This window comes from Notamacropus eugenii, chromosome 3 (assembly GCF_028372415.1).
Source record: "Notamacropus eugenii isolate mMacEug1 chromosome 3, mMacEug1.pri_v2, whole genome shotgun sequence".
NCBI classification, from domain to species: Eukaryota; Metazoa; Chordata; class Mammalia; order Diprotodontia; family Macropodidae; genus Notamacropus; species Notamacropus eugenii.
The window spans coordinates 179,129,856-179,155,424 of NC_092874.1; the positions used below are offsets into that span (position 1 = coordinate 179,129,856).

General features: G+C 35.2%; 1 protein-coding gene across 2 annotated transcripts in view; it reads left to right on the forward strand.

Annotated features, from left to right (window-relative positions):
- ITPR2 (inositol 1,4,5-trisphosphate receptor type 2) overlaps positions 1-25,569 on the forward strand; it is a 510,130-nt gene that overhangs the window by 435,013 nt on the left and 49,548 nt on the right. For both annotated transcript variants that reach the window (XM_072653450.1, XM_072653451.1), the window contains 4 exons: positions 1,202-1,294; positions 13,534-13,664; positions 15,297-15,462; positions 22,024-22,184. In XM_072653450.1, coding sequence (XP_072509551.1) covers positions 1,202-1,294; positions 13,534-13,664; positions 15,297-15,462; positions 22,024-22,184 — 551 coding nt within the window. The remainder of the gene's footprint in view (positions 1-1,201; positions 1,295-13,533; positions 13,665-15,296; positions 15,463-22,023; positions 22,185-25,569) is intronic.

The window sequence follows — 25,569 nt, forward strand, 5'->3', positions numbered from 1 at the left end:
CCCAAAGCTAGCATCACTTCCAATGAGAAAATTCCAAAAACTTTCCCAATAAATATAGAGGTAAAGTAAGGATCTCCCCTTCCCCTTTTCCACTATTATTTGATATAATTTTCAAAAAGAAAGTGATAGAATGAGATTAGTAAAATAAATTAGAACCATGAACATAAATTAAGACCAAATCATCCCTATTTACTGACTTGTCAATTTCTTATGTATGGATCCTATGTATAATATCATACACACAAGTGTATGCATATATATATGTATATATATGTGTATATATATATATACATATATATATGCATACATATGCATATTCCAAGTAAATGGATGGTAAACTTAGAGTAGATGGTTCTGGAAGCTAGGAGGACTCAGAGAGGTCTCCTGCAGAAGGTGCATTGGTTGAGTTTTGAAGGAAGCCAGCGATTCTGAGAGGAAGAGGTAAGGAAAGAAAGCATTCTAGGTATGGTAGACAGCTGAAGCAAAGGCAGGAATATGGATAATGGGTCTCATGTGGGAAGAACAATAAGCAAGTCAGTTTAGCTTGATGGTAGAGTATATGAAAAAGAGTAAAGTATAAGAAAGTTAGAAAAGTAGGAAGGGGCAATGGTATGAAGTGCTTGAATGCTAAAGAAAGCACTTTATATTTGATTGTGGAGGTAATAGGGAGCCACTGGAATTTAATGTGCTTAGCACAGTATCTGGAACACAGTAAGTGATTAATAAATGCTTTTTGACTAATTGAATCATTATACCTATACTTTAGGAAAATTACTTCAACATCCATGTTAGAAAATGGATCGCAATTGATAGAGACTTGAAGCAATGAGAACAATTAGAAAGATTTTACAATCGTCCAAATGAGAGGTGATGAATGCCTGAACCGGGACTGGGGGGACTGTGTGAGTGGAGAAAAGAGGACTAATGGAAAGATGTTTGAAGATCAAAATGACAAAACTTGTCGATTGGATATGTGAGATGAGATCAGTGAGAGTAAGAAGTTGAGAATGATACTGAGAATGATCTAGATAATCAGAAGAATATGGTGTTCTCAATAGTAATAGTGAGGTTCAGAAGAGTGATGGGTTTGAAGGGAAAGATGATGAGATTTGTTCTAGATATACACCAATATAATCCATATATGAGTTAAATATCATTTGTCACTTTTGTCTCTATACCGGTTTGTTTTCTATTATGACAGGTAGTACTGAAGTTCCTACAATGATGCTAAGTTCGATCATGGAATCATGTACTAAGGAGAACTGCTCACCCACAATACCGTTTTCAAATACAGGTTAGTAGAAGGGCGGACTAGTACAACAAAAGAACTTGATATCTCTGAATTTGTTTTACATAATAATACATAATACATAATAAAAGGGTTTGTTCTGTAAAATTTGAACTCAGTCAATAGGCCACAACCTGAGGACCTAGTGGGCCACACGTGACCTTGAGGCCCCATGTTCCCCACCCCTCAATATTTCCCATCCAGCCCACTTAACCACTTACTAGCTGTGGAACCATCAAGATTATCCCTAAGGCTCAATGAATCATTCTGTAAAATTGATAAAATACCTGTTTATATATATTGATGATCAAATCAGTTGATTTATCTGAAACTGCTTTGTAAACTATAAGGTGCAAGACAAATGTAAGATATTATTATCATTATTTATTTAACAGAATTCAAAATATCTTTTTTGCTCTAATAATTAGAAATGTACAGAGACCAGGGCTATAGGTATCAGAGACAAACAATGGGATCTTACACAGGAGTATCTTTGGAAATCACAGCTTTAGTAACAGCCATGGGTTCACCATTCTGGTGGAGCAGAACAGTTCAGCTGATTCCCATTGCTCCTTCACTGAAAGTAGAATGCATTCCTGTGCATATTTACTTGGTCTCATGGTTTCAGCTGGTGTAGAATGGATTGCAATGCATAGTTTTATTGCCACTATGGGTCACCAGCAACAACAACCATTATAGCTTGCTATTCCCTTGTGTCTCACTTATATCATAATCACAAGCTATTCCTCTATCAGAAAACAGATGTATGATTTTGGACACACAATTTAATCCTTCTAAGCTTCAATTTTATCATGTTTGGTTTAAATTACATGATGTATATCATACTATTAAAATGAATATTATACTCTCAGGTCAGTCTAGAAAAATGTATTTTAACCCATAATAACCATAAAGTACAGTACTCAGAGTCTTATAGAACTTAATAGCTCATTTTTCTGTGGAAAAAAATGTAATATAAGTAACAAATAGGAGTACCAGGAACATATCCCTTCCCCTACTCTGAGTCACTTCATGTCCTAGTGATGAAAGCACATACATTTTACTCCCCCAGTGAAGAGGGCTTCCAAGATAAGTAATCTCACATCTTCAAAAGGACAGATGCCCTAGCAAGAGAAACAGAAGAATGAAGATATTGACTTTCCTGTGTAGCTATGACATTTCAAACATCTGGAGTAGATTGAAGAGTTTGAACTAGTGGCTGGTTGTTCCGGGGATCACTTTACTCTTGTGTTCATTTTGATGTTTAAGATGGTGTCAATAAAATTCACTTTAGTGGAAATTCATAAATAGATAGACCTAATTTAGTTTTTACCATCTATAATATCTGTCATTGTTTTAAAAGCACAATGAAAGCTAAAGTCTTTTGGAAAATATCTCATTCTGCATCAGAAATGTCTTTATATAAGATTAGTATTAAAATTTAATTTACAAACCCTAGTGAACAACTGTGAAGACCCTAATTTGTTATTGTGTAGACAGAAGAGTCATATCCTAAAATCGTGAGAGAGAGAGAGAGAGAGAGAGAGAGAGAGAGAGAGACAGACAGACAGACAGACAGAGAGATAGACAGACAGACAGACAGACATAAATAATCAGGCTCTCCAAAAAGGTCCAAACGTGTACTGATAAGGAGACTGAGTCATCAGCTCCTAAGGATCTTTTCTGTGGGTACTTGTTAAGCTTATGGTCAGAAAATTCGCTCTGTAATCAACAACAATCTGTGAAGTAAAACTTGAATTTGATGTCTTATGCTATTGTTCAATCTTCTTGTCTACAAAAGAAAAATAAACTTTTTCCTGGAAAAAGAACAAAGTCTACTTCTGAGGAAGTTTTCAAAGTGTAAAAGAATTGGCCATCATCAAGATAATTTTCACCTAGAAAACAAATTGGGTATAAAGGAGAAGGAAACACAAAAATGCATTAATATTTTGGTGTTTTGCTTTGATAGAAAAGATTGAAAAAAATAGAAAAAAATCTAAGATTAACACCATTATTCGTTTTGATTTCCTACCAGGTGTCCAGTGATTTCCTTTTCTTGTAGTTATAAATGATTTTAATCAATTCTATGATGAATTGCTTCTAACAAAAGTTTTAGACACCAAAGAAGGAATTAACAATTCCATTCATGCTGTTATAGTATGTTAGGGACAATTGTTTTCTGAGCTTCCCTAAGATCTGACTATGTTAGCTAATCACATACTTATGGAATTGGTTTTTATTGAATGTCATTATTTTTGGTGGCCAGTGTTTAAGTTCCCTAAATCCAGAGATTAGGGAAAAAGATCTAGGGTCTTCCCAAAAGGGAATGGAATGTGCAATGTAAATGTGCAATGTAAACCAAGTATAGGACATCTGTTTATTTCTCTGATACCCAAGAAATTAACGTAAGAGATTCACAAACTCACATTTAACAGACTTAAAGAAGCAGGAATATAACTTACAACAACTGTTATACTTTCTCTGGATCTTAATATTTAAGACCTCATAATGTGAAGTATTTTTGGAGGCTGCTGAAGAAACTTTTCATTTTCCTGTTGGTGCCACACTGTTCATTCTCATCCCTCTAGGTTCACATACTCTGGTAGGCTAGTCCAGCGCCCGCCAATGATGATCTTCTTCAAGTACTGGACTAGTTGATAGGGCCTTCTTCCAAAGCACAAATAGCACCAGATCACTTTCCAAATTGCAAACATCAATCTCAGGATGGCCTCATCTGTTTAAACAAACATCAATTTTACTAGTTGTATAATTTATTAATAGTAATAAAGAATGCACAAATAGAAATTAATATTTCAGCAGTCTATCAGTTGTGAGAAAATCCTCAACCAAAATCACAACAAACAATTGGCTAGTGGTAGACTCCTCTAAAATAGTTTAACAATTCAGATCTTTCAGGGTGACAATTTAAAGTGTCAAGAATTCTTCTCATAATGACTGCTTCATAGATATCAGCAAATTATCACTCGTTAAGGTTCTATTCTCTCTCTTTTAAAGTTGTATTAACAGTAACCAAAGTCTTTTCTGAGAAGGTGGAGGTTGTAGCACCTGCAGCATTTTTTCCCAAGTGAGCTTCTCTCCACTGCCTTCCTTCCTCTCCTAAAAATATGTTCATGTTTTCCTATTTCTAACAGAGCAAACAAAAAGAAAACCAAAAGCTTGTCAACTCTTTTCCCTTCTATCTTTTCTTCTTTTTAATTATGAACTTTTATTATTATTAATGATGATAGTAACTAGCATTAATATAGTCTATAATATAACTATATTAATATAGTCATCAATGACTTTTTAAGCAGCAAATACAGGAGTCTTTTCTCAGTTCTCATCTTCTTTAATCTCTGTATATTTAACAGTTTTGACCAACCCCTTCTTACTGTTCCTTTGCCCTTGGCTTCCAGGGAGAAGGAGAGAGACAAAACAAGAGAGGGCAAGTCCTCTTAAAATTTTCTCACTCTGTGGTTGCTTAATTCTATGACTGCTATGTGACAAACTGACCTCTCTTTATAATGGCTCTTAACTCCTACTGAAATGCCAGATCTCTTTCTTTTTCAGCCCCTTCTACATTATCAAATCACATGGGACTGACTTCCATTATGAGGGAACCTGAACTATTTAATTTGAGGACACTCTTAGTAGGTGGCAATTATGTCTGTGCTTTGAATATGTGTGGCAATGACTACCACATGCCCTTTTGAACTGTAACTCAGTACCTTAGTTTACCAGGGATCTCATCCATGTGGGTACTCCTTAGAGAACATCTTGAAAAACATCCATACCATCTCATCCTGTGCAGCTCTTATTCATGTCCTTCTCTAAATCATACATAGGAGGATTTCTGGAGGCTTTCCTCTAGGTCTTTTGATGTTATATGGGTACGAGCAGAGGATATAGGAAGTCTATTATTCCTTGTGTATACTACGTGACCAAGCCACTTTCATATATTTATTGATATTATCTTTTATATGACTTCTTTTGTACAGTCCTCCATTGATAATACCATGACCAGTTTAAGCTCACTGTGCATCTTTCCTGGTGCCCTTCAATTTTGTTTCTTTGAATACTGTGGGATTCCATGATTCACATCTATATATTGTCATAGGAAGAATATTGGTGCTAAAAAGATGATTTTGTTCATTTCAGGGAGATACTCAGGGTACTACATAATTTTTCAGATTAACCAAGGTGTCTTCCTCATTTTCAGTTTTGACCTCAGTCACTTTCATCTTCAACAACTGGCCAAGATATTTATATTCATGGATCAGCAATATAGGCTCTTTAAATGTATATTATAGTCTGAACGATAGGTATTCATATAGTTTCCCCCCTTCAGAGTAAGGTGAAACTCTTTTGAATGATTTTGATTCTCATTGAGGAGATTTACAATATTCCAATTTCAAGTCAATCATTACAATGAAATGTGCAAATAATGAACATTCAGTAATAGTAAGGTGTACTTCCATTTTTGACACTGCACCAGACATTCTCCAAGAGAGTGGCAATCATATTTGTTGAGTATGTTTCCTTATTTTATGCCTTGCTTAATTATTGACAGAGAATTACCAAAGATTTTGTACCCTATCAAAGAATCTTTTATCAACTTAATTATTAAAGGGGGACATGATGGAGAAGATCTTTTATAGCGACATTATGTTTTTCTAAATAAAAGGCCTTCTTAATAGTCAATATCAGTTGGCACAGTGAGATTTTATATTCTCTGTACTTTTTAGTCACTTGTTAATCTGTAAAATGTAATGTAATATAGAGTATCATTTTCAAATGAGTGACAGTTTTCTTCTCTTTTTTCATAAAGGATGTCCTTGATGGATGTATAAATAAATATCATTAAGATTATGTACGGACCCAGTAAAGACTTATGGTGTCCAGCTTAATAAAGTCCAAAGAGGCTTACTACTGGCAGTGTGGATATTTAATGATGAAATCTTTAGCTATGGCAACCTAAGAAACAAAATGGAAAAAAACAAATCTTTTCTGTCTTGTACCTTCTTGCAGTGACCGTGGCAGAAAAGAAGAGGGAGGATAATAAAAATCATGGTTTTTATGCACCATCTATGAGCATTAAGTTATTAGGTCTTTAAATATGACATCCTTGTCCAGTGACAAAAGAATGCAATATATTGCTAGATAAATACCTATATAAATCTTGACATAGTCACTATAAATAAAATTAGAATTTATGATGGTGTTGCTGCTAAGTGGCATTATAATTTACAGTTTCCCCTTGGAGATGTGAATAAAAGAGTTGGAGTAGCTGGTATCCTTAAGCATATAAAAGCAAAAAGAAAAATCATTTCATGGGGAACTTCGTCATGTCATGAACATTTATGAAAATACTACCATGAAATTACTTCCCACTTATGTGCCCATATATATATATAAAGGGCCAAAAATTTCTATAGAATATTTGATAAGACCCTCCAAATTAAGTAATGATATAATTTAATGCCCAACGGCTTCAGTGCAAAAGTTGGAAAACCAAAAAGATATGTTGGAAAAGATGAGTAAGGAGTAAGAAAAAAGAGAGGTCAAAGACTTCTAGACTGTACAAAAGCCTTGTGATTATTTATCCTAAATACTTTGAGAAAAGTCAGGAAGAAATAGACTTGTAAAGCACCAAATGACATCACAATTGAAATTTACTTGGGAAATTCACTAATTTTTAACTGATAAGAACCAACTGAATACTGATGTGTTAATCATTTCTGAATCAATTTTTTGTGTAGTAAGATGAATAAATTGACTTGGTAGAGCAAAGATCAAAATCAATACTATAGTAGAAAAAAGAGCAAAACTATAAATATAGTGAATAAAGTCAATTCTAGCTTGACCTTTTAAAATCAGCTATTTATGCTAATAATGGGAAATGAATAAAAGAAGAAAATATCAATAATCACCATTACCTACAGTTTAAAGGATGGAAATAAATTGCAATAAGGAATAAAGAATCACAAAACCATAGAATTTTACGCTAGGAAGAGGTATAAACTGCCATCTAGTCCAACCCGTTTCCCAAAAAGGAATCCCTACTACGGTACATCCAACAGATAGTCGTCCAGTCTTTATTTGAACATATCCTCTAGTAAGAGGCAGCCTACTGCCTCCTAAGGCAGTCTATTTCATTTGAATAGCTGTAGTTGTTAAGAAGCTTATGTCAAGCTTATATTCGCATCTTTGCTAGTCCTACCTATTATTACTCCTTGTTCTTCACTCTGAGCACAACAAGTCAATTAATTGAAAAATCAACAGGCATTTATTATGTGTTTATTATGTGCCAGGCACTGCTAAGCATTGGGGATACAGAGAAAGGCAAAAACAGCCCCTCTCCTTAAGGATCTTGTTGGGGTGGAACAATATATACATACATGATACAAAGTAGAAGGAATGTAAACTTAGATAGAAAGGCTCAAATGGCGGGGGGTCCCAAGAAGACCCCTACAGAAAGCTGCATTTGAGCTTGATCTTGAAAGTAACCAGGTATGTCAAGCATCAGAGGTGAAGAGGAAAAACATTCCAGGCATAGGGACAATCAGTGCATAGGCACAGAGATGGGAGATGTAGTGTTGTATGCAAAACAAAACAAAACAAAAAAACACAAACAAATTGGTTAGAATTGCTGAATTGCTTCCAGCATAGAGAGTAATAGAGTATGAGACTACTGGTAAAGTAGGAAGGAGTGTGCCAGGTTGTAAAGAACCTTGAATATCAAAGGAATTTTATTTTCCTCTAGACAAGAGAACCACTGGAGTTTATTGAGCAGGGGGTGACATAGACCTATTTTAAGAAAATTTTGACAGCTCTGTGGAAAATAGATTGGCACAAAGACTTGAAGCAGTGAGATCAATTATAAAGGCAGTAATACAGGCAAGAGGTGATAGGATCTGAAATAAGGTGAAGGTTGACTGAGACAGTTTCACCTGAAACATGGTCAGTTCTGAGCACATTGATAAGGAGCATTCAAATAAGGGTAACCAATGCACCCTTGGAGACCAAGGTCCCTGGGTCAGTTCAAATTGTCCTTCTTACTGTTTCTCATTCACAGGGCTCCCATTTCCTTTCTTGTCTTTGCACTCTCTCCCCTTCCTTGGAATGCACTCTTTCCTCACTTCCATCTCTTAAAATTCCAAGTTTCCTTCAAAACTCAACTCAAATACCATTTATAGGAATATTTTCCTTGCCCTCACAGTTGCTAGTGCCTTTCCCCTAAAATTATCTCATATTGATTTTGCATATGTATGTGTACCTGATGTTGCCTCCGCTAGTCTTTAAGTTCCTTGAAGACTGGGACTATTTTTGTTTTTGTGAAAGTGCTTAATAAGGTAAGTCTATCAAGTAAATGCTTTTTTAGTGATTGTTGGGAAGATCACCTAGAGTATATCAATATGATACAATTATGGGGGTATTGAGGAATCAGTTTCCAGGGCATCTGAAAGAGTATATAATACCAAGGACTAGAAATCTCAGATGTAATTATTACCAAAAAAAATCTACCACAGTAATCAAGAAAATATTAGCAACTACTTATCCCATATATGTACTGTCCTATCTACCAAATTATATGAAAATGCTCTATACATTTAAGAATGTTTTCCTTAATGAAGGTTTGTGAAGGTAAGGGAACAAAGAGACACTGAAGAAATTTTTAGCATACCACATATTTCTCATCATAACTGACAAAATTATAGAGAATATGAGATCCCATTTAAAAATGATTTATTGGTACTTTTTGTTTTTTATATTATCTCTTTCCAATAAAACTCCTACTCCCAAAGCACCTTCCCTTGTATGAGAGAACTGCAGTAAAACAAAAACTTATACCTTAATGTGTCACAGTGCATGTCTCACTCTGTACCTGTAGTTCAGTACTTTTCTACTAAGAAAGAAATGTTATGCTGAATGAAAGAAATGATAAATATGAAGAATTTAAAGAGAGATAAGATATATACAGTGATGCAGAGTGAAGTATGAAGAATTAGGAAAGTAACAGTCCCCTAATTAAGATTAGTCATTGCATTGATATTCTCATTTGTTTTTTAGTGTTTTTCCTCCTTTATATCATCATGCATGTTGTTATCTTGATCCTGTTTACTTCAGTCTGAATGAGTTCAAGTCTTCCCCACATTTTTGACTTTTTCTTGTTCATTATTTCTTATTATGCAATAATATTTAATTATATTTGTATTCTACAATTTGTTCAGGTGATACATAAATGAGATTTCTTTTTTTTTTTTTGCTGCCACAAAAATGTTTTTAAGTTTCTTAGCATTTGATTTTCTGTGGAAATATAAGCTCATTAATGTATTATTGATGGCACTCTAAATTGATCCAGCCATTCTAGAAAGCAATTTGGAATTATTCTTTTAAAGAATGGCTAATATGTCTTTACATTTTGACTCAGAAATCTCATTGCCAGGTTTGTATTCCAATAAGGTGAAAAGAAAGAAAGGTCCCATATATAGTAAAATATTCCAAGCAGCATGTTTTTATGGTAGCAAAAAATTGTAAACAAGGAGGTGTCCGTGTATTGGGGAATAGCTAGACAGACTATGGTACATAAATGTCATGAGATATTACTGTGCCTTAAGTCATGGTGAATATGAAAAATTCATAGAAGCATAGAAAGATATATTAATTGATGCAGAGTGAAATACGCAGAACTAGGAAAACAATATATGCAATGACTAAAACAATATAAGTGGGAAAAAAACCCTAAAAGCAACAATGAGTGCTATAATGAATAAGCTTAGACCCAGAGAAGAAATGAGAAAGTATACCTTCTTTCTTCTTTTCACACTTATAAGTGTGAAATATTGCATTTACTGTAGATATGGTTGATGTGCTAGCTGATTTTACAGAATTATTATTTTTTTTGTAAGGGATAACTCTGGGTGGAGGATGGAGGATAGAGAACAGAGGAGAGTTATATGTAGAAATATACATGAATATAAACAAAATATTTTTTAAAAAAGGATTTGATTTTCTAGAACCAAACATCCCTTTAAAAGTTCCTCCAATGGCTGGGGAAGGTGGCCTAGCCATACCAGATCTTAAATTGTATTATAAAGCAGCAATCACCAAAACCACTTGGTACTGGCTAAGAAAGACAGGGGGAGATCAGTGGAATAGGTTAGGTACACAAGACATAGCAGTCAATGATTATAGCAGTCTACTGTTTGATAAACCCAAGGACCCCAGCTTCTGGGATAAGAACTCACTATTTGACAAAAACTTCTGGGAAAACTGGATAATAGTATAGCAGAAATTGGGCATAGACCAATGCCTGCCATTGTATACCTGAATAAAATCCAAATATGTGCATGATCTAGGTATAAAGACTGATACTATAACCAAAAATTAGGGGAGTAAGGAATAGTTTATTTGTCAGATTTATGGAGACCAAAGGAATTTATGACCAAACAAGAGATAGAGAAAATTATGAAATGCAAAATGGATAATTTTGATTACATTAAATTGAAAAATATTTGTACAAACAAAGCCAATGCAACGAAGACTAGGAGGGAATCAAAACTGGGAAAGAAATTTTACAACTAGTGTCTCAGATAAAGGCCTAATTTCTAAAATATATAGAGAATTGAGTCAAATTTACAAGAAAACAAGTCATTCCTCAATTGATAAATGGTCAAAGGATAGCAGTTTTCAGAAGAAATTAAAGCTATCTATAGTCACATGACAAAATGCTCTAGATTACTATTGATTAGAGAGATGCAAATCAAAACAGTTCTAAGGTACCACATCACACCTATCAGATTAGCTATCATGACAACAGAAAGATGATAAATGTTGGAGAAGATGTGAGAGAGTTGGAACACTAATTCATTGTTGGTGGAGCTGTGAGCTGATCCAACCATTCGGGGGGAACAGATTGGAACTATGCTCAGAGGGCTCTAAAAATGTGCATACCCTTTGACCCAGCAATACCTGTAGCACTGTATCCCAAAGAGATCATAAAAATGGGAAAAGGATCCACATGTACAAAACTATTTTTAGCAGCTCTTTTTTGTGGTGGCCAAGAACTGGAAATGGAGGGGGAGCCCATCAATTGGGTATTGGCTGAAGAAGTTGTGGTATATGAATGTAATGGAATACTATTGTGCTATAAGATATGAGGAACAGGAGGACTTCAGAGCGTCCTGGAAAGACTTACATGATCTGATGCTGAGTGAAGTGAGCAGAAACAGGAGAACATTATACATAGTAACAGCCACTGTGCGAGGACTGATTTTGATAGACTTAGCCCTTCTCAGAAGTGCAGGAACCTAAAACATTTCCAAAGGACTCATGATACAAAATGCCATCCATATCCAGAGAAAGAATTATGGCGTTAGAATGCAGAATGAAGAAGGCTCTTTTCTCTTTTATTATGTTTTGGTTTGTTTTTCCTCATGGTTTCTCCCATTCATTATAATTCTTCTGTGCAACATCACTAACGCGAAAGTGTGTTTAATAGGAATATATGTGTAGAGCCCATATAAGATTGCTTGCCATCTTGGGGAGGGGGGAGAGAAGAAGGGGAGAAAATTTAAAACTTATGGAAATGAATGTTGAAAACTGAAAATAAATAAATAAACTAATAAATTTGGAGAAGAAAAAAAGTTCCTCCAACAAAGTATTAATGTGTGTGTATATATATGTATATATGTTTTACATATTATATATGAAATATAGATATGTCAAAAATCATCTAAGATCTCTGATTACTAATATCTGATGAGGCATAGAAATAGCAAGTTTTTTTTTTTAATATGCTAGGCATTGTGTTAGGTATTGGGCACAGGTACAAACAACAAAACAATTCTTAGTGAATATAAAATATATGCAGTATAAGTATAAAGTGAATGAATAAAGATATATACAGAGGCGTTAAATACAAGATGGTTTGGGAAGGAGGTCACTACAGTTGGGAGATGTGTGCTGGAGGTGTATGAAGGACATTAAGGTTGTCCATCCAAGTCCAAATAGAAGAAGTTCTCTGTAGAAAGTGAAATCCTCCAAATGCGCCTATTTTGAAGATGTCATTTTGCTGAGTTTTTAGTTGTAAGACATTGGTTAGTATCTTAAATAAAAAACATGATCATTCAAAAGAGTTAGACTTAACTCTACACCTGAAAAGCCAAGCAGGTGAAAAATTATCTATATTATGATACATAGTTGTATACATAGCCCCAAAAGAGGAACATCAATACATTTCTAGTATGAACAGTGAAATGAGTCTGGAATTGAAAATGAGGAGGATGCAGATGATATGATGGTTTATGTGGAGCAGGGATCCTTGACTTGTTTTGTGTCCATGGGGGTCCTTGAACCCTCTGTCAGTCTGGTAAAGCCTATGGATACCTTTTCAGAATATTTTTCTTAAATGTGTAAAAGAAAATACATAGGATTACAAAGAAACCAATTGTACTGAAATATAGTTATCAAAACATTTTTTAAAAAACAAATTACCAGACCCAGAGTAAGAAGCCCTGTTCTAAACTCATGAGGCTCTTACTACATAATTTCAAATAACTACTTAACTGTTGTTCTATTGATTTCATAAGGTAAATAATAGTTTTCATACATGATACTCATTCTTAAATCTAAATCAACAGGAATCATCACACATTTTATATGAGCATATAAAATATAGTATAAAGTATATGACTTTTTTCTGTTCTCATTTTTGAAATTTTGGAGTCTTGTGATATTTCCTATCATGGTATATGTTTTTCTTTTCCCCACCTACCTACCTAGCATCTGCCAGACAAAGAACTATAAAGTCAAAACTGAATGCCAGGTAATTGAGAACCAAATGGCAAGGCAAATAGCTAAGATATGCAGCCAATTAGAGAAAAAGATACAAACGAGCAAGCAATGTGAGAGAATTCACTCTCAGTCAGCACTTAATTACATAATCTGATTCTTAGCCTACTTGCATTATGTACTTTATTACATTATTTTCTCTATCAGCTGTGAATTTCCTCTAGAAGGGTGGGAAGCCCATTAAATATTGTAGATGTGCCAAGTAGTTAGTATGCCCTGGTTGATCCATATGCAAAGTGTCTGCTACTGTAGCTAAAATTAGTGATATACCTGACTTAAAAATACAACAGTGCCACTAAAATTTTAAATGCTGCAGTGCAGTTCATACAAAACATGTAGATGATGTATTGAAAATGTTTTATTTTTGGTGTTTAATGTACTTGCTTTTGTAGTTGAGGAAGATGATGAAGATGGAATAGAACGGACCTGTGACACACTCCTGATGTGCATTGTTACTGTGTTAAACCAGGGTCTGAGGAACGGTGGTGGAGTAGGAGATGTTCTGAGAAAACCTTCTAAAGATGTAAGTGTATGGTAAAGTACAAAGTGAGTCCTGTGAACCTCATCATCTATAATACTAGAAAAGACTTTAACAGTATTTTTTTTCTTCATCTGAAGTCAGTCACTATATAGAAACATTACGAGGGGAAAATATTTTCACTGTTTTATAAAAAATGGATAGAATGGATTCATAAAAGATGTTTGAAGTAGGTCTATCTACATGACCAATAAAATGAGCAGTTAATTTACGTAATTAAAATAACTGGTCAATTGAATGAAAACAATGTTGCATAAATCAGCTAACTGATTTCATTGTGTCAGAGGCCACATCTGCAGGTTTCCCATCCTTGGATTCAATCTGAAGTTTAGTCTTATAATGCTTGTATAGATGCAGTATTAGATTTCTTTAAACAAGGGGAAAACACTGTAATATTTCAGGTTGAAGACCTGGGTTCAAATCTCCACTCTGACACTTACTAGCTATATGACCCTGGGTAAGTCAATTAATATCTGAGTCTCAGGTTCTTAATCTGTGAAGTGGGTAGAATAGTGATGATGATGAAAATGTCGGTGCTAACTACCTCATATGTTATAATGAGCTACTTTGCAAACCCTAAACTGTACATAAATTTGAGTTATTACCGAAAAGCAACTAGAAGCCAATTTATATGATAATTTAAAAAATTTTGCTGGAAGATGTTATGAAACATTGATCTTCTAAAAACTAGAAGATTCTTTCATTGCTTTAAAGTAGGATTTGAGAAATATTTTCTTGTTAGATTTGTATATTGTAGAAATTATGTTAGAAATTATGACTGATAGTTTTTGTTCTTTAATAGATCTGGTATCCATTATGCAACACTGCTTGTGTCTAAACTGTGGGGGGTGAGTTGTATGATCTCTGAGAGATATTCAAGCTTTAGCATTTTGTAGTTCTTTATTTCACTTAATTATTATATAATTCTTTAAAAAATTTTCCAATGTCATTTGATTTTCAACTCCAAAGAAGTTGAGAAAATGTACTCGTTCCATCTAATTCTTTCAAGAAGTTTGGGGCTAGAGTCATGAAATATTGCCAATATTGTCAAGACTCACTCAGTTGATGTGTTGGTTTTGCATAATTGTTTTGTTCCCCCTCTGTCTTTTAAAATCTCTTTTAATAGATATAGCACACTGTGTGTGGGGTGGGAATATATTTGGAAATGAGGAAAATTTCTCTCCTATTGGAAATAAGCCTTAAGCTAGGTTATTCCTTCAGTGTAATATTAGGACAAGAAAACAGTCTCTGATCTAGAGGTTTACAGGGAATAAGATCATTTTTAAAGTAATGAGAAATGCTCATTCACTGGATGCTGACATTAGAACCTGATAACTCCTTCGTATTTTATTTCTGCAAAGTGAACATCAAATGCAAAAGATATAACCACTGTGGTAAAAGAGTCAGGGACTAATTGTGTGTTTAAAAAGAGAATCACTTCATTGGAAGGAATAAAACTACAAGTTAAAAAAAATGCAACAATGTATGGATATCTAGAAAACTCTCCATCCTCTTTGAGGACCCCCCTTCCCCAGCTGTGCCATGTATTTCATGTACAACCTGAAACCTTGGCTTGACTGATAATCACTTACCGTGAAAATACCGTCTTTATTTCAGGAACCCTTGTTTGCTGCTAGAGTGGTTTATGACCTTCTTTTTTATTTCATTGTCATCATTATTGTTCTGAACTTGATTTTTGGTGTGATCATTGATACGTTTGCTGACCTCAGAAGTGAAAAGCAGAAAAAGGAAGAAATTCTAAAGACAACCTGCTTCATCTGCGGTATGTGTTTCCAAGATACAAAAGTAATAGATGAAGAAACCACTCAGCAAGACAGTCTGGATAGAGTAATAATCTTTTATCATGCTGATTTGAAAAAAATGGTTTTACACTCAAGTCTTGTCAGGATTTAGGTAACTAGGCCTGAAATTTTTACATTCTATAAATAGGAATGAACTCCCATCCCTCTATTAGTGTAGTTAATATGGTACAATTTGGGTGATTCTTTGACTACAGGGTATAATTTATTAAAGACAAGTTTGAAAAGTTTTAATGTATTAATGTGTCAGTTAAATACTTGAGTGATTTTACATTTAGTTAGCATTACAGTTAAATCTAAATCCCCCCAAATGACATTTGGTTTCTACTGGTACTTATTTCCAAGATCTCAAATATAGGGACCTCTGTCTCTCACCATTACCTGACTTACTTTCCACCTTCTTTACAACCTCACTGCTACTAAACCTGCCCTACCCTCTCATCTTGACCATTAGTTTATTGACATCTCTCTATACTCTCAGTGAATCATTTCCCTATCAATTTTACTTCCCTTCCTACATATTCTGCACCCTATGGCCAGACATTTCAGTAATGTTCTCTAACATTTTAGAATTCCTTACCAAACCTTGATATTCTTTGATGTCGTGGTTTCCTCTGCCATTCACTACCTATATTCCAGGATGCCAAAAACTGCTAACGAAAGTTGTTAAAATTTGACAGTTGGTATGGGGACTGAGCCTGTGAACTCCATCTAATAATCAGGGTCACTCCACCAAGATCAGAGATGTGTTGAACCCAGATTTTCCCAGTTCTAAGGCTTTCCCTCCAACCACGAATCCACTAAAAATTCATATTGAATAATATCACCTAGGCCTATAGTGCTGCTCAGCAGTTCTTTGAGTCACCTCATTTAATCCCTATCGCATTGCCCCAGCATACATTTTAGTCCTTTTCTAGCTGGACTTGGAATCAGGAAGACTCATCTTCCTGAGTTCAAATCTGGCCCCCAACACTTAGCTGTGTGACCTGGAGAAAGTCACTTAACCCTTTGCCTCACTTTCCTCTTGCATAAAATGAGTTGGAGAAGGAAATGGCAAAACATTCCAGTAATTTTGCCAAGAAAACTCCAAATGGGGTCACGAAGAGTTGAACAAAAATGATCAACAACAATACTTTATTCAGGTTCCTAATTCCCTTTATACCTTCCACAACCTTACTTTTTTTTAACCAAGAAGATAAAGGAAATGAACTCTTTAGTTTCCTGTCCACTACCTCAAAATATTTTTGTTGCTACATACTACCCTCTCCTTCAGAATTCATCTATATAACCTCTTTGCCATTTTGTATACCATTCTTTTAGCTTAGAATTCCCTTATCTCAATCTCAGTCTACAAACCTATCAAAATTCTACCTAAGTCCTAACTTGCCATGTCTTCCATGAACTCTTTGAAGCAGTGTGATCTAAGGAAAAGGACAGTGATTTTGTAGTTAAACATCATAGATTAAATCCGGACTCTATTGTTTGCCATTTGTATGATTATCTGTTAATCACTTTACCTCTGTACTTTAGTTTACTCAGCTCTCAAAAGTCCTTTAGTCCTGATCTGAAGTCTTATGATTCCTATGTAAGGAAAAATCTAAATATAAACCTCATGGATATAGACATATGTGTGTATATATGTATACACATACATATATGTGCATGAACATATACATGGTTATATACACAGGTAATGGGTACCTGTAGTGTATAAACATGTCTACAGGCATATACAGTGCATCATGCATGCACACATTAATTATGCACACATGTTACAAGTATGTGGACACATGTGCTACTGTTTGGATTCAATTCAACTCAACAGACATTTACTATGTACCTACCATGTACAAGGCACATGTGGTAGCTACTAGAGTAAAACTACAAAAATGAAACCAGTCCCTGCCCTAAGAAAGATTATGTTCTACTGGAGGAAAACAACATGGGCACAGATAAGTAAATACAAAATAGGTAACAAAGCAATGTCAGGAGGGGAGAACAGCAAGAATCAGGACAGGCCTCTTGTAGGATGTTGCATGAAAGGAGCTCGAAGTTCTTTCTATAAGGCAAAGGGGAAGAATGAGAGTATTCCAGGCACCAAGATGGGATATGGAGTGTCATGTATAGGCAATAGTAAGTAGATCAGTTTGGCAAGAACGTAGAATGCATAAGAGCCAATGATTTATAAGCCTGTAAAGAAAGGTAAGGGCCAGATTATAAAGGGCTTCAAACACCAAACAGAAGATTCTCTGTTTTATCCTAGAGACAATAGGGAGCCATGAATATATTTTGAGAAGGGGGGGGGTGACCTTGTAAAAACTGTGCTTTATGGCAGCTTTGTGGGAGGTAAATTGAAGAGAAGAGAGGCTGAGTACAGGAATATTAATTAAGCAATTATTATAATAGTCCAGTTGAATGATAACAAAAGCTTGAATTAGGTTGGGGGTTGTGTGAATAGAAAGGAGGCAAAAGAGATATTATGGGGGCAGAATTTACAAGATCTGGCAACTGATTGGATATGAGGGATGAGGGAAAAGGAAGAGTAAAGTTTGATTCCTAGATTGTGAATCAGGGTGTTTGGAGGAACAATGGTACCCTAGACACAAACAGGGAAATTAGGAAGATTGGTAGGTGTGTGTGTGTGTGTGTGTGTGTGTGTGTGTGTGTGTGTGTGTGTGTGTGTGTGTGTGTGTGTGTAATAAGGAGATCTGATTAGACCTGTTGAGTTTGAGAAATTTAATGTGATACCCACCTGGAGATAGTTGGAGATTCAGGACTAGAGGTCGATAGGGAGATGAGGACTCAACATCCAAATCTAAGAGTCATCTGATAGAGACAATAGTTGAACTGATATTAAGCTGAAAAAAATCACTTAGAGAAGATGGCCCAGAATAGAACTCTGGAATATATGTATGCATAGGGGGAATGAAATATATGATGATCCAACAGGTGATCCTGGAAATATTAATCAGACTTATAGTAGGAGAATCCGGAGACATCACTTTTCACAGGAACCCAGGGAAGAGAGAGTATCCAAGAGGAAAAAGTGGTTAATTGGTCACTCAACAAACAATTGTTAGTGCATATGATGTTCCAGGCGCTCTGCTAAGGGCTGGAAATATGAAAAGAGGAAAAAGGTAGTTCCTGCCTTCAAAGGAAAGCACCATCTAATGAGGGAGAAAACAAAAAACCAAACATGTCCAAACTACATATAGAATAAATAGGAGGTAGTTGACCTTTGACATTCTCAGTTTTCTCATCTATAAAATGGTGATATTAATGGCACCTCTCTTAAGGTTGGTGAGGAACAAATGAGATAAAATGTAAAGTGCTTTACAAAATTTACAAAGCTGTATAAGTCCTATGATGGTGATGATGATGATTTTTATATTCTCCCTTTGGGAGTTGGAGTTGGAGAGGAAGGGGGTGGGACTGAGTCTTTGGTCTTGCTCTAGCTTGGTAGTCAAATAGGTTGGAGGCCAGAGGTACAGAGAGGGGCTGGATGCTGGACTGAAGATCTCCTATAGTGTCCAGAACAATGTATCACATACAAAAATCTTAATAAATATTCGTTAAGTGAATAAATGTAAGGATATATGCTTAAAGTGTCGAAAAGCAGTAAATGTTAGGCAGGGTCCCTATGCTTAAAAGGCCTTACTCTGAAAGTAGAAAAAAGAGAGAAAAGCATCTCAATATAAGTGTGTATGAGTAAATGCAGTGTTTTGTACAGTTAAATATCTCCAGATAACTCCATGCTTGCTCTAAAATAGTATAAAAGTACAGTAGATATATTCCTAATTTTTTATTTATTTGTGACTTCTCCTAGCATAGCAATTACAAGAATGGTATCAGAGCTAGGAATGGCTTAAGAGTTATGAAAATGTGTTACAGAATGGATGGAATTATTCATAGAGCATCCAGGAAAAGCTGGTGTAGAAGTGTTAATTTAAAGAGAGGTTATATAATATGAGAAAGAAGAAGACAAAAGTTCCCCCATATAATGATTAGCAAAAGTTCAGAATTAGCAAAGGGTGTAGTGCATACAGTGATAGAGTAAATAGGGTTTGGCTTATTTGAAGGCAATTATGATATGTTCACATTTGACTCGGGAGTCTTCAGAGAATTATCTAACAGTGACGTGGTTGGAGTGAGCATAGAAAGTAGTTTTGTTTGTGATCTGAATGTTATTTCTAAATGACTGGAGTTTGGAGATCACTAAGAAAGGAAGTGCAGTACACCAGGTATTATAGGACTGTAATAAGAACAATGAATTGGATAACACAAAAAAGGTGATTTATTTTGTATTTATCTCCTATAGAAGTAGTTGGTTTTTGATTTTGTCTGATTTACCATCATCAGATATCTATCCTATCAGAGATTAACTAATCATATGCAGGTAGGATCCCAGCAAAAATCCCTTTTTCTCTGTCTCAGCCCCGGTCGGTACACATGCCTACAGATTTGCTAAACATAGTTACTTAAATGAGAAGAAAGCCATATTTTTGTGCTGTATTAATTTAGGCAGTTAGATGGTACAGTGGATAGAGAGCTGGGCCTGGAGGCAGGAGGACCAGAGTTCAAACCTGGCCTGGGACACTTATTAGCTGGGGAACCCTGGGCAAGATGCTTTATCTCTGTGTTAGTTTCTTCATCTGTAAAATGGGGATAACAGTACCTACCTCCTGGGGTTGTTGTGAGGATCAAATGACATAATGATTGTAAAGCTTTAGCATAGTGCCTGGCACCTACTAAATGCTATAAAAATATTAACTCTTGTTATTAGTAAATCATTTATATGTATAGATCTGGAATTCCATCATAATGATAATTGCTGTAACAATATTCATGGCAGTGAGGTGATCAGGTGTTCTAGCAGTAGCCATTCACATTTGATGTTTTCCATACAAAGAAAGCTAATGAGTTAAGGGGATAGTTAGTCTTCATTGATTAAGACTTTCATCTAGTGTATATAGTTAAGTGCATAATAAATATTTAGCCGACTTCAGTTGGCTATGTTATCTAATACAATATAAAGTCTTTGAGAGCAGGTACTCTTTCATTTTTCTTTGTATCATCAGTGCTTCCCCAACCCCCCACTCCCACCAGATCTGTGATTTAGTTGGTTTAGGGAACTACCTGGGGAGAAAGCTCATTTCACCAATGTAGATTTAATAACCACTTTGCAACCAGACTTAAAGAGTTGCCTGGGACATTGAGAGGGTTAATGACTTGTTCAGGATTACACAGTCAGTATGTATTAGAAGAGGGACATGAACCTGAGCAGTCAATCAACAAGCATTCGTTAAGTACCTACCACATGTCAAGAACATAAAGAAAGGCAAAAACAGTCTCCTACCTCAAGAAACTTACGTTCTAATGGAAGAGACAACATCAATATAAATACGTGTAGATGTGAAGTAACCAGGTCATTCTGAGTCCAAGGCCAGCTCTCCGTTGTACCACGCTGCCTCTCATGGTAGGCACTTAATTAATGCTCATTGACTTTAACTGAAGTGTTATCTTTATAGCAATCTTTATAATGATGTTTGTTTATTATTTAATGAGCCTTCTCTATGACTGTGAAGTGTTTTATTCTCTTTTTTTCTAATAAGAGAAGTGAAATCCATAGAAACTCAGTAATTTTTCTAGAGTTTATGTAGAAAACTAAAGAGCAGAATGAAGAAGGCAATCAGCTGTGTGGAGGTATCCCCAGTATTCAAATTGAAAACCACAATGAATCTCAGTATTCCGTTTTCTTTGGAAATTTAGTCTTTTTCTGTATATATTTTTCTTTTCAGCTCCCATCACTTCTTTCCATGTTCAACTTTTTAAAAGGAGTTTTACTATTTAGTTTCTATTCTTAGCATCTGTCCTTCCAGGATCTAAAAATGTACTCTGAAAATTGTACAACTCTTATTGAAAGAGAATAATATTCCAATGTGCTGAATAAATTTCTAATTTCTATTATAGTCGAAGCCCAGATTTTTGCAATATATTTCACTGCATTTTGCTAACTACAAATAGTTTACATTTCTCTCTTAGATACCTATTTTTTGTCACCTGGCAGAAAAACAAATTTGAAGCTAAACCAGAAATACCTGAAGATTATGAGTTTTCCTAATCCTGTATAAAATGACATTGTTCACTAGTATTGATGCATCTTTATTTTGGACTTGTTTCCCTAATGTACTACCTTTTATATAACCATAGTTTAAAAATTACCTCCAAGTGGCATATACACTTTCTGAAAATATTTTGCTGTTAGTAAGTAAATGACATATGCCGATAAAAAGATAACCCATACAAAAAGTCAGCTGTAAGATCAATAAGTATCAATGTTTCTTTTCTTTGGAGGTCATTTATAGTACTGAATCTAAAGTTGTAAACCTTAAAGTACTGAGTGAATACAAAATGATTATATTGCTTTTAATTAGGGTAATTAAGCATATGCGTATCTCACAGTTTTTTTATTTATAAGAGCTATGTTCTTAAATTATATTTTCTATGTTTTGTGCATTTTTCAGGACTTGAGAGAGACAAGTTTGATAATAAAACTGTGTCATTTGAGGAGCACATTAAGTCTGAACACAATATGTGGCATTATTTGTACTTCATAGTCCTGGTGAAAGTTAAAGACCCGACTGAATACACCGGACCTGAAAGTTACGTAGCTCAGATGATCGCAGTAAGTCACCCAGAAATTTTCATGTTGAATCTTAGTGGATCTGTTTTGTTCTACAGTCATTTCAGGTTTTGTTCATCCCTGTCTTCAACGTGGAAAGATTCTGGAGGTGGGTCACTGAAAAGTTTGAGATGGAACTGCCAGAAGGAACACTAGTACTCATTATTTATATATTAATCAGTCAACTCGTTTTTATTTAGTATGTGTTACTATGTTAGACACTTGGGAGACAAAAAGAAACAGTCCTTGCCCTCCAGAAGCTTACATTTTCTTGAAAGAAGCATATTTATATGCATTAGTGTAGGATGGGAACTGGACACGTAGTTACTTTGGTCTAGGTAGGAGACTTTCTCAAACAATGTAGATTAACACCTTCTCTGCTACTTACAGTCTTAGGGTGTTGCTAGAGCACTGAGAGGTTAAAAGGCTTGCCCTGGGATAAATGACCTCACCAGTGTGTGTCAGAGCTTGGGAACCCAGGCCATCCTGATTCTTAGGTTGGCTCACTAGGTATTGTACCATGCTGTACACAAATAAGAGGCAGTATGATATAGTGATTAGAGAGCCTAACTTGGTATCATGAAGACCTCCATGAAAGCCCTGATTCTGACCTAGACCAGTTGGATATACGATTGTGATCAAATCTTTTGGGGCCTTATGAAGCTGTCTGAGATTATCAATTATAAATGAATTGCCATTGGTAAAGGGAGTTTCTATATCAGAACTTCCCCATACTTATAAAATAACAGCTCATAGACAGATATATGTTTAAATTGCCACAATAACTAAAAAAGACTGTCATTTAATGTGGTTGCCAGTGAAGGAAGTACCTATATCCAATAGAGCTAGAAAAGTACTTGGTAGTAATTGCTTCTATTCTCAGAGCTAGATGAGCTCATCCATTTGGATATTCCCTGCTATGATACAAATCATAGCTCATCCATCCCTGCCTTTTTTTGTGTGCAGCTCATATCCTCTGCTAGGTTCACTAATGAGGGTCTGCTGAACATGCTAGGAATCTTCCTTACCTTTCCCCAACATTTCAAAGTTATTAATATAGCCCTAGTATTGTCCACCAATTATCCCTTACTTTGGACATAGGAACAGCCCATGTTTCTAGAATACATTTCCCTGATGACATCCTTTTGTACAGTTCTTATGTGGTATTGCCTGTCTCTGACCTTTTCTGTTGCTGTCTGTGTTATTCATTTTTAATTCTGCAGAGAACTAATTCTCCATTCTATTAGAGGAGATAATATACATATTAGAGAAAAGTCTTATGCAAATGAGCTGGAGTCCCTGAGTTACATATACAAAGTAGTTTTGGGAGGGGGTGATTTAGTCTACCAACATCAAGACTTTTGTTGTAAAAGTGGAGTTATGAATGAAAATTTAAAACTATATCATATGATACAACTTTTAGGAAGTTATATAAAGGAAAACAGCTTAAATAGTTCTTAGCAAATGATCCTGCCTATATTAGAGAAGTCAGAAAAGCAAGAACATGCTAAGTTTTGGGAGTGCCCATGCCTCCCTCTCTCCCAAAGTTGTTACCCCAACTATTTGAATTTTATTTTTTGCTATTATATTACTAAACTGGAATTCAGGAGACTTGGGTTTTAGTCTCCATCCTGTCACTGTTTTGCTGTCTGACCTTCACCAAGTCCTTTAATATCTTACGGCCTCAGTTTCTTCATCTGTAAAAGAGGGGGTTGTATAAGTTAATCTCTAAGGTTCCTTCTAACTCTAACAATATGAGCCTATAACTATGAATACTGACATCCACATTAATATTCATGGAAAATATATTAATACTTTGGCTCTGGGAACTTGATTTTTCTGATAAAATACACTGATGCATTTTACATTAGCCCTAATAGTAAGAACTCTAAACTCTAGGTTCTGAAAAATTAACAGAATTTTCAAAGCACAGTTCCCTTGACTTCAAACTCGAAGTGAGAATATCTAAATATCTCCTATCTATTAACCAAAATTAAGATAGAGTACTTTCTTAGCCATCTTTACTGATAAAATTAAAACCATTCGATGTGAGCTTCCTTAGTTCTCCTTTTGTATTCCCCCAAACTCAGCAGCATCCTTTTTTCCCTGCCTTCCTTATGGGAAGAGAAAAGGTATTACTCTTCCTCACTAAGTGTAATCCCACTAATTGGCCTCCATGATGTCATTTACTCCTACTTCCACTTTTAGCACCTTTCTCCAGCAGTCATCTTTCTCATTCTTGCATCTTTATTTTTTTTCTTTCAGCTGGCTCCTTCCTATATGCCTAGAAGCATGTTCAAGCCTTTTTAAAGATTCCAGTCAGAGAGAGAGAGAGAGAAAAAGAGAGAGAGTAAAAGAGAGAGAGAGAGAGAGAGAGAGAGAGAGAGATACTTCTATCCCTAGTAGCTTCTTAGAATTGTTTCATTTTTGTATTTGAATCCCCAGCACTTAGCACTGAGTCAGCCATATAGTAGACACTTAATAAATGCCTTATTGTTTGATTGATTGATTCTAACCCTACTTACTGTCCCATCTTTTTTTCTCTTGTTTACTGCCAAAATTCTTTGGATAATGTCTGTAACAGATATCTGCATTTCCTCACTTCCCATTCCCCTCAGTCCTTATAATCTGACTTTTCTTTCTATCACATGACTAAAGCTAATAATATATTTATTATGTCATATATTATCATCAATATAGTATTATTTTATGTTGCTAACTGACTCATCTTACTTAAGTTCTTGCCATGCATGTGTACATATTTTAATATTGAATTATCACAGAATCAGAAAATTTCAGAGTGAAGAGACCTCAGAGACCATCTAGTCCAACTCATAAAAAAAAAAAACAAACAAGTAAATAACCTAGCCTTGAAGCTTCCTCCAACGTGTGGGAACCCACCACTTTCCAAGGCAGCAATTCTACTTTAAGTTAGCTCTAATTATAAGGAAGTTTTTCCTTACAAAAAGCTTTACATTTTTTTTTTTTTTTAGCAATTTCTACCTACTGCTTCTAGGTTGTGCCTCCTGGGGCCAAACAGAAAAAGTTTTATCTCTCTTCTACAGGATAGCCATTTGGACATCTATCATGTTATCCTTTTTTTTCTAGACTAAACAACTTTAGTTTCTTCAGCAATTCTTATATGATATGGATTCAAGGCCCTTTCCTTTATATCCTGGGTACCCTTCTCTAAATACTCCCTAGCTTATCAGAATCTCTCCTCAATTATGGTATCCAGAACTGAACACAGTACTCTGGAGGTGATATAGCCAGGGCAGAGTACAGCGGGACTATTCCCTTCCTATCCCTGGAAACTATGCTTCTCTTAATGCAACTCAAGATCATGTTAGCTTTTTGGAGTGTCATATATATATATCTCTTATTGAGC